We start from the raw sequence: 12224 nt of genomic DNA, 5'->3' as shown, positions 1-12224 counted from the left end.
AATGCTGTGTAAAGTAAGAGAAGAGGTCTTTTGACCTCTAACTCAAAGTCATTCTACCAGCCATTGAACTTGTCTAACAGGCTGTACATTTATTGAAGATCTAATGTGTGATAGATACTTCAACGTGAAGCTCTCTTTGGGTAGACTTTGAAAAAGTTTAATTCAAAAGGAGTCAACTAGGATCACATGCATCCTCTTCATGGAAATTGTGAAGATCAGTTGCAGTGCAGGCTAAACTGCCTTAAAAAAAAAAAGAGGACCCAAAGCACAGTGGCTTAAATAATACTTTATTTATCTTCCATATAACAGCCCTGAGGTAAGGTATCCAGACTGGTGGACAGCTGTGCTCCATAGTTATTTGGGGACTCAGTTTTCTTCCATCTTTTTGGCATACCATTCCTTAGGTATTGTCCTCATCTGCATGATCTCTATGAGATCACAGACACTTCTGCTCATATTTCTTTGGAGAAAACCTAGTCACATGGCCACATCTCTTACTTCAAAAGGTTAGACAAATTGTAAAGCATACTTTTAAAACAAAAAAAAAAATCAAAGCTTATCAAAGCCAAGTCTTTAAAAATGTTTCATATTGTTCATGAACTTTAAAAAAAATAAGGCACATGCACTTATAAGAAATGTTTTTAGGATTTTTCCTTCTACATCATAAAAGACCTGTATTTCCTCTTATTGCCAAATACAATCACTGTTAATAGATATTTCAGATATTTCCCTATAATACTTTTTTCTTGGCATTTTTAACATGGTTGTGTTCAAGCTATTTATACCATTTTGAATCCCGTCTTTTTTTCAACTGTTCACATAATTTACCTGTCATTACAAACTCTTTGTAAATATTCTAATTAGCTAAATAGTAAGGGTAGGGAACATGTCATCTTCAATGCTTCGCAGGTAGCATTGTGCTGGTCACATATTAGGGGTTCAATCAATATTTGTTGAATGAATGCATAGCTGGCTAGTGATAGATTGCTAAATATTAGGTTGATCAAAAGTTCCATGGTTTATTTAGCAAACCCCAAGTGGCTGTGTTGTAATTTTACAGAAAACTACCGTAGTCTTGGATGATAAATCATCTTTGTCTTTCAGTGTTTACCTTTTATTTGCATACAAAAGCAGCCCTTACACTGAAGTTACTGCACTGAGAACCTGTGCTTCCATGCCACTGTGTGCACACCTAAGGAAATGTCACTGTTTTCTTTATCTATAGGGTGTTTGTTCTCCTAGCAGCCCTCAGACCTCAGTGGTGTAGCAGAGAAATTCCAGATCCAGCAAATAGCACTTGTGCTAAGAAATATCCCATTGCAGAGGTAAGGTACAATTCCTCTGTGGTCAGTCAGTGGAGTTCTAGTGATCACCACATCTAAGTTTTCCATTGTAGTTACGAGGAAGCCTGGGTGCTGAGATCCTATGGTTGAGCTTAAGTTATTCACGCTTGGCTACCACTGAGTCATCACTCTCATTTTAATTCCTGAACTTAAGAGAAACCAGGCACAGGAATCTTCTGAAGTTTATGATCATAAGACTAAAACCCCCTAGCTTTTTATACCTCAGTATGCCTCACTTTCCCCTTCTCACCAAACTGCTCTCCTGTTCTCCTCACCTAACTTATTTCAAAAGAAGAAAGCAAACTTTTTTTTTTTTTTTTTTTTTGCCATTTGTTGAGTACTAGCCTGAGCATTGAGTCATCCAAAATTCAAGAGAACTGAAGATTTTGATTTTCCTGTCCAAGCATAGAAAAGATAAATAGAACCCATACTATTTTGGTTTGGGCAAGAAGCCAGTACATCATTCCATTGTGCAAAGAAAAGGTTTTAAAGGAGAGGTTGATCAGCTGGCAGATGAGAGAGGGGAGAGTAAAGGAAGTGAAGGGAACTGCTGCAGCCCAGGAAAGGAGGTGAGAAAGCTCACAGTGGGCAAGATGGGCCATCCCTGGTGGAGGGTCTGGAAGTTGAAAGTATCTGAATATGAAGACTACATTTAAGGGGAGAAATAGGAGAGAGAAGTGGCAAGTCAATATTCCTCCCATCACCTGGGGCTTTGACAACTCCAGGCTCCCTTTCCAAGACCTTATAACACTCCTTGCTCAAGATGCTTCTCTCCAACTACCGAGTATGTTCTGTCATCCACACCCTTCCTCAGGCCAGAAGCCAGTGGTCCATAGTCCCAACCTCCACTCAAAAAAAAAAGAGTGGATCCCAGCCACAGCTTCTTTAGGCATTTAAGTCACTATAGTTTAGTGCCTTTGAAATCAAGCCCAGAGGCCACCCCTGCCTCTGCCACTTACTATGTGTGTGACTCTTGGGCAACTTGCCCAACTATCTGAGCCCAAGTTTCAGCCTCAATAAAACAGGAGTTGACAGTATCATTCTTACTTACCACTGTGAGGATTAAATAAGATGCCATGTAAAGCACATGGGTCATATAAGACAAAGATCATTCACTTTCTTCCCAAGAAGACCCATAATTTAAGTCTCCTCTGAGGGATTTCATCCCTATTAAGTTACAACAGCAAAAATAGTGATAATAACAGCAGTTTGTGTGTGTGTGTGTGTGTGTCTATACACACACACACACACACACAAACTGCTGTTTTATATATATGTATACAAACTGCTATTACTATTTTATATATATAATATACAGGTTATATAATTATATATTTTCTATATTCTGTCATATAATATATAATTATATAATAATATTATACATTCATTATTATAATTTAGATATATTATCTTCTATGTACCAGGCACTTTTGAAAACATTTTCATACGTTAACATTTAACCCATAAACATCTCTATGAGGTCGTATGATTTTTTTTTTTTTTGAGACGGAGTCTTGCTCTGTTGCCCAGGCTGGAGTGCAGTGGCGCAATCTCGGCTCACTGCAAGCTTCACCTTCCAGGTTCACGCCATTCTCCTGCCTCAGCCTCCCGAGTAGCTAGGACTACAGGCGCCCGCCACCATGCCCGGCTAATTTTTTTTTATTTTTATTTTTAGTAGAGATGAGGTTTCACTGTGTTAGCCAGGATGGTCTCGATCTCCTGACCTCGTGATCCACCCGCCTCGGCCTCCCAAAGTGCTGGGATTATAGGCGTGAGCCACCGTGCCCGGCATGAGGTTGTATGATTATCTTCATTTTCCGCATGAGGAAACTGAGGCACAGAGGACTACATAACTTGCCCAATGTTAGTCAGCGAGTACATGGTGGATCCTGGACTCATATCCAAGCAGGATATGCTGCCTATCATTGCACTACACATTTTAAAGGATCTTTAAACACGGGGTGAGGAGAGAGTTTCTAGCAGTCTACACCTCTGAGCTGAAGAGACTTATTAAAAGTAAGACAGGAGGAAGGTGATAGAAATTGGTATACATATGCCCAAAGTTGTGTAGTATAAGTGTATTCATTGCAGCATTATCAATAGAAGCAAAAACTCGGACATAATGTAAAGGTGCACCAGGATGCAAATTAAACTTTTTGGGTACATCCATACAATGGGGTATTAGGCAAAAACTAAAAAAATGAGATAGATCTATATGTGCCTAAAGATCTACAAGATACTTAAAAGTAAAAAGAGCAATATTTATCACAATTGTCCAAAGTGGGTTTATTTATATAAAAATAAGGGCGATTTTACACACACTCATACATCTGCAGCATGGGCACAGGATATTTCTGGAAGCCCACTATGATACATATGAAATGGATACTGGTGGTTGCCTCCAGGGAGAGGGTTGAGAGTATGAAGGCCACTTAATTTTCATTACATAGTCCCTTTGAACTTTTAGATATCTTTTTTTTTTTTTTTGAGACGGAGTCTCGCTTTGTCGCCAGGCTGGAGTGCAGTGGCACTATCTTGGCTCACTGCAAGCTCCGCCTCCCGGGTTCACATCATTCTCCTGCCTCAGTCTCCTGAGTAGCTGGGACTGCAGGGGGCACGCTGCCACGCCTGGCTAATTTTTTTGTATTTTTTTAGTAGAGATGGGGTTTCACCATGTTGGCCAGGCTGGTGACCCCAAGTGATCCACCCGCCTCAGCCTCCCAAAGTGTTGGGAGTACAGGCATGAGCCACCACACCTGGCCTAGAATATCTTAAGAAAACTGTGTGCATATAATTTTTTTGCAAAAATAACCAGTGAATTAGAAAATTTTAAAAATTAAGCAGCTTAAATATGGCCTCGAGGATGAAGGCCTTGAGATGGCCTTAGAACCCCATGTGGCTTGACCCTTGAAGAAGGTGGACTGTTTTTAGAAAGGAAACTGCTCTCCAGGTGCTAGGCAGAGGCAGACAACAGAAACACAATAGTGTGTCCTCCCCTCCTAGCAAATGTGCTTTGAGCTCTCAGGCCTTCCCTCCCCTACTGTTTCTTAAGATGTGGCTACACCACCATGTGCCCTAAAGCTCTGAAGGAAAAGGCCAAATCATAAAGGGGATTGCTGGAGTGTTATCTAGCTTGTAAAAGCTTAAAATAGTGTCCATGAGGTTCCTGAACTGACAGTGGTTTAAGAGGCCTGCCCCCGAGGACTTGGCAGCCAGAGGGCCCGCTTTGTAAAAGCCGTGAGAGTTGCTCTCCTGACAGCAGAGCAAACACCTCACCTTGTGAAAACGACAAGCCATTTCCGCACAGGGGGTAATCTTTCCCACATCTGTGGTAGCAGCACTTTGGCAGCTCAGCTTCCCAGAGCTGCCAGCTGTGTTCCGAGCCAGACCCACGTGCCAGGGCCAGTTTGGGTAGTGATCAGAAAAGAGCAGTCTCCCCGAAGTGAAACGCAAACACACATCCTCTAGCTTGGCGGGGCCCTTTGTGGAAATCTGTTCTGAGACAGTGCCATTGTTCACTTTCCTGACACTTGCCATGTCCAAGGCAAGGGAGGGGATGTAAGAAGATGATCCAGACCAAACCCCTCTTGCACAACTTGTCACTGGACAAATGAGAGAACTGAGATCCCAGAGAGGTTGATTGGTTTTTCCCAGGCTACAGTGTTGGAGTTGGGACTAGTCCCCAGGGTGTGCCTTGTCCCACGGCTATTTTTTGTCATCCTACTCCTCCTGTAAGACATGGTCCCTGTGCACACATGGCTTACAGACATGTAAAAAAAGTGACAGCACAAAGTATCACATGCCAAGAACCTAACAGTGGTTTCTTCACTGAACGGGCATCCAGGGGAAGGAACAGTCACCAGGGGCCTCACGGAAGGAGAAGGCACGAAGCAGGGGACAGTGGGAGGCACACACAAGCAGGGTGAAGGCCGGCAGTGGAAGCAAAAGTGTGTGGGGCACTGAGAGAAGGGCATGATTAGTAAGACCGGGACAGTGGTTGAAAGAGCAGCTTCTGAAGAGAAAGACAGAGAGGTGGAGGAAGGGCAGGAACCAATTGCCAGGCCAATGCTGGAATCTTGACTGTGCATGTAAGCCAAGTCAGCAGAGGCTCTGGACCCTCTGCTTGGGAAAGATCAGGCAGCCAGTGTATAGGATTGTTTCTAGGATGCAAAGAGACCCCAATTAAAGCCCAGTTTTTTAAAAACGTTAATAAAGTGCCAAGGACTTGGACTCAGGAATTGGCAGCAAGTTCGGAAAGGAAAGAGATAGGACATTGAAGAGCTGGTCACCGGCAGAATGCTAAGAGAAAATAAGTGAGAGAATTAATTAAGTAACAAAAGTATAAGCTAATTTAGTCTGTTACAAACAAAATTAGCTAAAGGCAAAAAAAGATGAAAATTTCTTCTAAAAATGTTATTCCAAAGTAGTCTTTCTTAAAAGCAGATCTGACAAGGAATATTACCTTGCCTGAAACCTTTCGGTAGTTCTCTCAAGGCACAAACACCCTTGCATCACTTAAAAGGCCCTGTGTGATGTGACCACCTCCTATTTCTGAAGCCTCGGGCTACCAGTCATAAGAAATAACTAGCAGGTTCCAAAATACACCAGTCCTCCTTGCCAGCACCTCCCTACCTGGAAAACACCACACATCTCTCAGGACTCAGCTCAGCTCTCGTGTCCCTTCATCACCTGTTTAGTGTGATCCTAAAGGCTTCACTGCCTCCTCCCCAAGACAGAAGCAGTCTCAGCCTTTCCTTTGCATCTCTGGTGCCCTCTGTCCTCGAGGAAAAGCAGGTAGTACAGCTTGGTTCACATTAGAAACGGGGCTGGGCATGGTGGCTCATGCCTGTAATCCCAGCACTTTGGGAGGCCAAGGTGGGTAGATCACTTGAGGTCAGGAGTTCGAGACCAGCCTGGCCAACATGGTGAAACCCTGTCTCTACTAAAAATATAAAAATTAGCCAGGCATGGTGGCACATGCCTATAATCCCAGCCACTCGGGAGGCTGAGGCACAAGAATTGCTTGAACCTGGGAGGCGGAGGTTACAGGGAGCCGAGATCATACCACTGCACTTGAGCCTGGGTGACAGAAGGCGACTTCGTCTCAAGAAAAAAAAAAAAAAAAAAAAGAAAGAAAGAAACAGGTTGAAGGTTGAGCAGGGCAGTGAATCACTCACTAGCTGGGGGTTGAGAGGAGTCTCCGGCTCCTGCCCCTCTGCCTCCCCAACAATGTTAACTGTTTCTCTTACCTAGCAAACTCCAGTGCCCACCATGTTCCAGCCAGGGCTGAGGAGACAGTGCAGGTTGTGAGGCCTTTGGGAACCCTGGAGAAATAGGTTGTGAAGGTCACTTCTACAGCAGTGTGAGCCTCTTCCTCCTCCTTTCTCTCAGGAGAAGACACAGCTGCCCTTGGACAGGCTCCTGATAGACTGGCCCATGCCTGAAGATCCTGAACCGCTGGTCATCAGTGAAGTCCTTCATCAAGTGACCCCAGTTTTCAGACGTCCCCCCTGCTCCAACTGGCCACAAAGGGAAAAAGGAATCCAAGGTCATCAGGCCTCTGAGAAAGACATGATGCACAGTGCCTCAAGCCCACCACCTCCAAGAGCTCTCCAAGCTGAGAGCAGACAACTGGTGGATCTGTACAAGGTGCTGGAGAGCAGGGGCTCAGACCCAAAGCCAGAAAACCCAGCCTGTCCCTGGACGGTGCTCCCAGCAGGTGACCTTCCCACCCACGATGGCTACTTACCCTCCAACATAGATGACCTCCCCTCACATGAGGCGCCTCTCGCTGACTCTCTGGAAGAACTGGAGCCTCAGCACATCTCCCTTTCTGTTTTCCCCTCAAGTTCTCTTCACCCACTCACCTTCTCCTGTGGTGATAAGCTGACTCTGGATCAGTTAAAGATGAGGTGTGACTCCCTCATGCTCTGAGTGGTGAGGCTTCAAGCCTTAACGTCAGTGTGCCCTCAACCAGCACAGCCTGCCCCAATTCCCCCAGCCCCTGCTCCAGCAGCTGTCATCTCTGGGTGCCACCATCGATCTGGCTGCAGCTAGAGGACAGGCAAGCCAGCTCTAGGGGAGTCTTAGGAACTGGGAGTTGGTCTTCACTCAGATGCCTCATCTTGCCTTTCCCAGGGCCTTAAAATTACATCCTTCACTGTGTGGACCTAGAGACTCCAACTTGAATTCCTAGTAACTTTCTTGGTATGCTGGCCAGAAAGGGAAATGAGGAGGAGAGTAGAAACCACAGCTCTTAGTAGTAATGGCATACAGTCTAGAGGACCATTCATGCAATGACTATTTCTAAAGCACCTGCTACACAGCAGGCTGTACACAGCAGATCAGTACTGTTCAACAGAACTTCCTGAGATGATGGAAATGTTCTACCTCTGCACTCACTGTCCAGTACATTAGACACTAGGCACATTGGCTGTTAATCACTTGGAATGTGTTTAGCTTGACTGAGGAATTAAATTTTGATTGTAAATTTAAATCGCCACACATGGCTAGTGGCTACTGTATTGGAGTGCACAGCTCTAGATGGCTCCTAGATTATTGAGAGCCTTCAAAACAAATCAACCTAGTTCTATAGATGAAGACATAAAAGACACTGGTAAACACCAATGTAAAAGGGCCCCCAAGGTGGTCATGACTGGTCTCATTTGTAGAAGTCTAAGAATGTACCTTTTTCTGGCCGGGCGTGGTGGCTCATGCCTGTAATCCCAGCACTTTGGGAGGCTGAGGCAGGCGGATCATGAGGTCAGGAGATCGAGACCATTCTGGCTAACATGGTGAAACCCCATCTCTACTAAAAATATTTTTTTAAAAAATTAACTGGGCGTGATGGCGGGCGCCTGTAGTCCCAGCTACTCGGGAGGCTGAGGGAGGAGAATGACATGAACCTGGGAGGTGGGGCTTGCAGTGAGCCACTGCACTCCAGCCTGGGCAACAGAGCAAGACTCTGTCTCAAAAAAGAAAAAAAAAAAAAAATGTACCTTTTTCCTAGATTTGCTGGTTTATTGTTTTATTTTGGCTTCATCCTCTTTCAGCAAATCAAGGGCAGCTGGATGGTGAAGACCTATATTGTAAACTCACCATAGTACCATAGTACCTTGGGCAACCCAGCCTCCCCCTCTGAATCTCGGGTGTCTTGTAAAGGGCTAGACCAAAGGCTCCCTGACCCCTTGTTTCCTCTCCTTTTTGCTGCAGCAGGCCCTGCCTTCAGGACCAGGGCTGTCTCAGGGTCTAAGACCCCAACCTCTGAGGTTGTCCTCAGAAGTTGTCTGTCCCCTGTTCCCAAAGGCACAGCTTTCATTCCCGGAGAAGATATTGAGCTGGTCCTCTGCCAGCTCAAGTTGAGCCTGGAAGATAACTCTCTTTTCCACAACATGGACTTGGAACATGATCCATGTTTTGCTCTTTAAAGCTGTGGCCCCTGGCTTGCCACCCTCCCTAGCCCATTGCTGCCTCTGTCTCTTCACCATAGGCACTTCTGTCAAACTAGTGGAGAAGTCTTGGTCTAAACTGCTAATAATGCTCTTCCCTAAAGAACAGGATAAAAGATCCAAAATACTTTTTCTTAAATTCCTGTCAAGCCTGGGGTCCACCCCCTACCCCTTCCCACATGAACACTGGAACTGAGATGGCTTCCCCATCATCGTCTGGATTTTCATTTAACAAAGTACTTGTTGTAAATGTGTACTTCTTGCCTAACGTGCAGAACTAAAAACTTGTCCATGCATACCCCAGTCCTGTAGAAATAACTGTTCTCGGGCTTTAGGTTTTCCAGATTTCCCTCAGAGCTCTAGAAACTGAGCGATGGACAGTTGCTCTGCTTCTTCAGGTTGGAACTCTTGATACATCCTTGTTTCCTGAAATTCCAAACTTAACACCTATAGTTTTCTCAGGCTTTTTTTGAAAAGTTCCTTCCTTTCTATTTCTATTCCACTCTATTTAGCTATTATTGTGCGGCACCCCCAATGGTTCCTTTCCTCTCAGCATCACTGTAGCTTGCCTGTACCCAGGACATGCCCTTGACTGGCACAAACCGTGACAGACAAGGCCACCTCCTCAGAAGCGGAACAACCTATTATCTTTTGGCAATGGGAGCTAACTTCACTGTTTTCTTACAATACCTGGTTTTTCCTGTCTTTGGTTTCCTTTTGATTATCTCTCATCCATCTCAGCCACTATTCTCCTCCCCTCCCTTGTGTCTACAACACCCCATTTTACCAAGTCTCCCATTTAACCTCCCCATCCTTTTCTTTCCCTTAAAGTCTCATATGATACTGCAGTCCTCATTTGTCTTCCCAAAAAAAAAAAAGAATTTTTCTTTTTTTTTTTAAGGAATCCTTCCTTGACTCCTAAAGACTCCTAAGGATGCTGAGGCCTCCTTAGCGTGATTTCCATATACTTACTTTCTCTGTTGGACTGCAGACAACTTGAAAGCAGGAACTTTGGCAGTGTTTCCCCAGCACCAGCATCATGCCTGGTCCATAGTAGCTACCAATAAAAAAGTAAGCATCATGAACCCAAAAGTATCTGAGAAAGGTCTCAATTAATTTAAAAAGTTTTTATTTTGCCAAGGTTAAGGACACACATGACCCACCCTCAGAAGGTCCAGAGGACATGTGCCCAAAGTGGTTAAGGCACAGCTTGGTTTTACACATTTTAGGGAGATATAAGACATCAATCAACATATGTAAGATGTACATTGGCTGGGTCTGGAAAGGCAGGATAACTCAAAGTGGGGGCTTCCAGGTCATAGGTAAATAAGAGACAAAAGATTGCATTCTTTTGGGGTTTTGATCAGCCTTTTACTAAATACACAGTTTACAGGTGAGAAGGAGGTAGCTCAGGTGAACAGAGGGGTGACTTTGAGTTCTGTGTATCCTTTGTCCCACACTTGTGAAGATCAGCTATGGTGAAATTCAACAGAACTGTTTTAGAGTAAAGATCTTGAAGCCCTCGTAGGCAAATTGTGAGGAAAGTATGCAGTTTTTCAGGGGAGAAGGGGAATAAAATGGAGGCAGCTTTGCCTGATGCAGTTCCCAGCTTGACTTTTCCCTTTGGCTTAGACTGATTGTCTTTTCGCAGCGGTATCACTTGCCACTGCTTTGTCTTATTCTTTCTATTCCAGAAGCCAGCCCATCTGTGCCCATTTCCTCCTTATTGCAACAATTGTTTGCATTCGTTCATTTTCCTTCCCAAACCCCATTCTCTCCCATTTGTTGACAGCACCATTGTGATGCATGGAGGGGTGTTTCTCATTTTAAAGACGTATTTGAGCATGTCTTTGGCAGCTCACTCTGCCAGATAAGGTGTCCTCTTTCCATGAATGACAGAAGATGGGTAACTCTGTTCTGCCATTGCCCCAAGCGGTTTTCACAATCTGCCCTTCTACCCCCTGCCCCCCACCACTAGTAAAAACCCCAAACCAAGTTACTAGGTTCACCAGATCTAGGTGATACTCACCAACATACAGCTAGGCTTTCATTCCTCAGGAAAATTGCAATTTTGTGGTCTTATAATGATATATATTGGTTTCCATCCATGGTTGCGGGCTCCTGATGTCAGAGGTGTTTGAACCAAAGCAACTCCATCTTGAATAGAGGCTGGGTAACATAAGGCTGAGACCTACTGGGCTGCATTCTCAGGAGGTTAGGCATTCTTAGTCACAGGATGAGATAGGTTGGCACAAGATGTCACAAACACCCTGCTGATAAAAGAGGTTGTGGTAAAGAAGCCAAACAAAACCCACCAAAACCAAGATGGTGACGAAAGTGACCTCTGGTCATCCTCACGCTTATTATATGCTAATTATAATGCATATAATTAGCATATAATATGCATATGTTAACATGCTAACAGACACTCCCTCCATGACAGTTTACAAATGCCAAGGCAATGTCAGAAAGTTACCCTATAGGGTTTAAAAGGGGGAGAAACTCACAGCTCTGGGAATTGCCTACTCCTTTCCTGGAAAACTCATGAATAATTCACCTCTTGTTTAGCATATAATCAAGAAATAACTCAGGCCAGGCATGGTGACTCACGCCTGTAATCCCAGCACTTTGGGAGGCTGAGGTGGGTGGATCACCTGAGGTGTCAGGAGTTCCAGACCAGACTGGCCAACATGGTGAAACCCCATCTGTACTAAAAATACAAAATTAGTCAGGCATAGTGGCATGTGCCTATAATCCCAGCTACTCAGGTGGCTGAGACGAGAATCGCTTAGAACCCGGGAGGTGGAGGTTGCAGTGAGCCGAGATTGCACCATTGCACTCCAGCCTGGGCAACACAGCGAGACTGTCTCAAAAAAACAAACAAACAAACAAACAACAACAACAACAACAAAACTGTAAGTATACTCAATTGAGCAGCCCACGCTGTTGCTCTATGGAGTAGCCATTCTTTCATTCCTTTACTTTCTTAATAAACTTACTTTCGCTTTACTCTGTGGATTCACCTCAAATTCTTTCTTGCTCAAGATCCAAGAATCCCCTCTTGGGGTCTCGATGGGGACTCCATCCATTGTTATGGATGTCCCATAACAATAACTCCCGTAGCCCTCCTTAGTCTTTTGCTATGTTGGGTGTGTCAGGCCTCAGGGACCGGCCTCTGACCTTCTCCTACCCTCCTTTCACTCTAACATTCCCCTGCCTTTCCAATTGTGAGTCTTAAGACCCTCCCATGAGAGGGTCCCACCCATACCCTGGGAGAAGGAAGGCTGATGTCATGAAGCTTCCATAAAAACCCAAGAGGGCCAGGTGTGGTTGGCTCACACCTGTAATCCCAGCACTTCTGGAGGCCGAGGTGGGTGGATGACTCTAGGCCAGGAGTTCGAGACCAGCCTGGCTAATATGGCAAAAACCCCAT

General features: G+C 44.7%; 1 protein-coding gene across 28 annotated transcripts in view; it reads left to right on the top strand.

Moving 5' to 3' along the window:
* IL12RB2 (interleukin 12 receptor subunit beta 2) overlaps positions 1-9883 on the top strand; it is a 90470-nt gene extending 80587 nt beyond the window's left edge. For 20 of the 28 annotated variants that reach the window (XM_009460316.5, XM_063800616.1, XM_001163965.7 and 17 more), the window contains 2 exons: positions 1226-1325; positions 6735-8353. In XM_009460316.5, coding sequence (XP_009458591.1) covers positions 1226-1325; positions 6735-7277 — 643 coding nt within the window. In that variant the 3' untranslated portion in view covers positions 7278-8353. Of the gene's footprint in view, positions 1-1225; positions 1326-6734; positions 8354-9692 lie in introns of those variants that run through there. The other 8 variants (XM_063800618.1, XM_063800619.1, XM_063800648.1 and 5 more) reach the window with 2 other exon arrangements.
* Positions 9884-12224: the final 2341 nt, after the last annotated feature.

The sequence above is a fragment of the Pan troglodytes genome, chromosome 1 (genome assembly GCF_028858775.2).
Source record: "Pan troglodytes isolate AG18354 chromosome 1, NHGRI_mPanTro3-v2.0_pri, whole genome shotgun sequence".
NCBI classification, from domain to species: Eukaryota; Metazoa; Chordata; class Mammalia; order Primates; family Hominidae; genus Pan; species Pan troglodytes.
The sequence above is the reverse complement of the archived record's forward strand: the minus strand, read 5'-3'. Positions and strand labels throughout refer to the sequence as shown.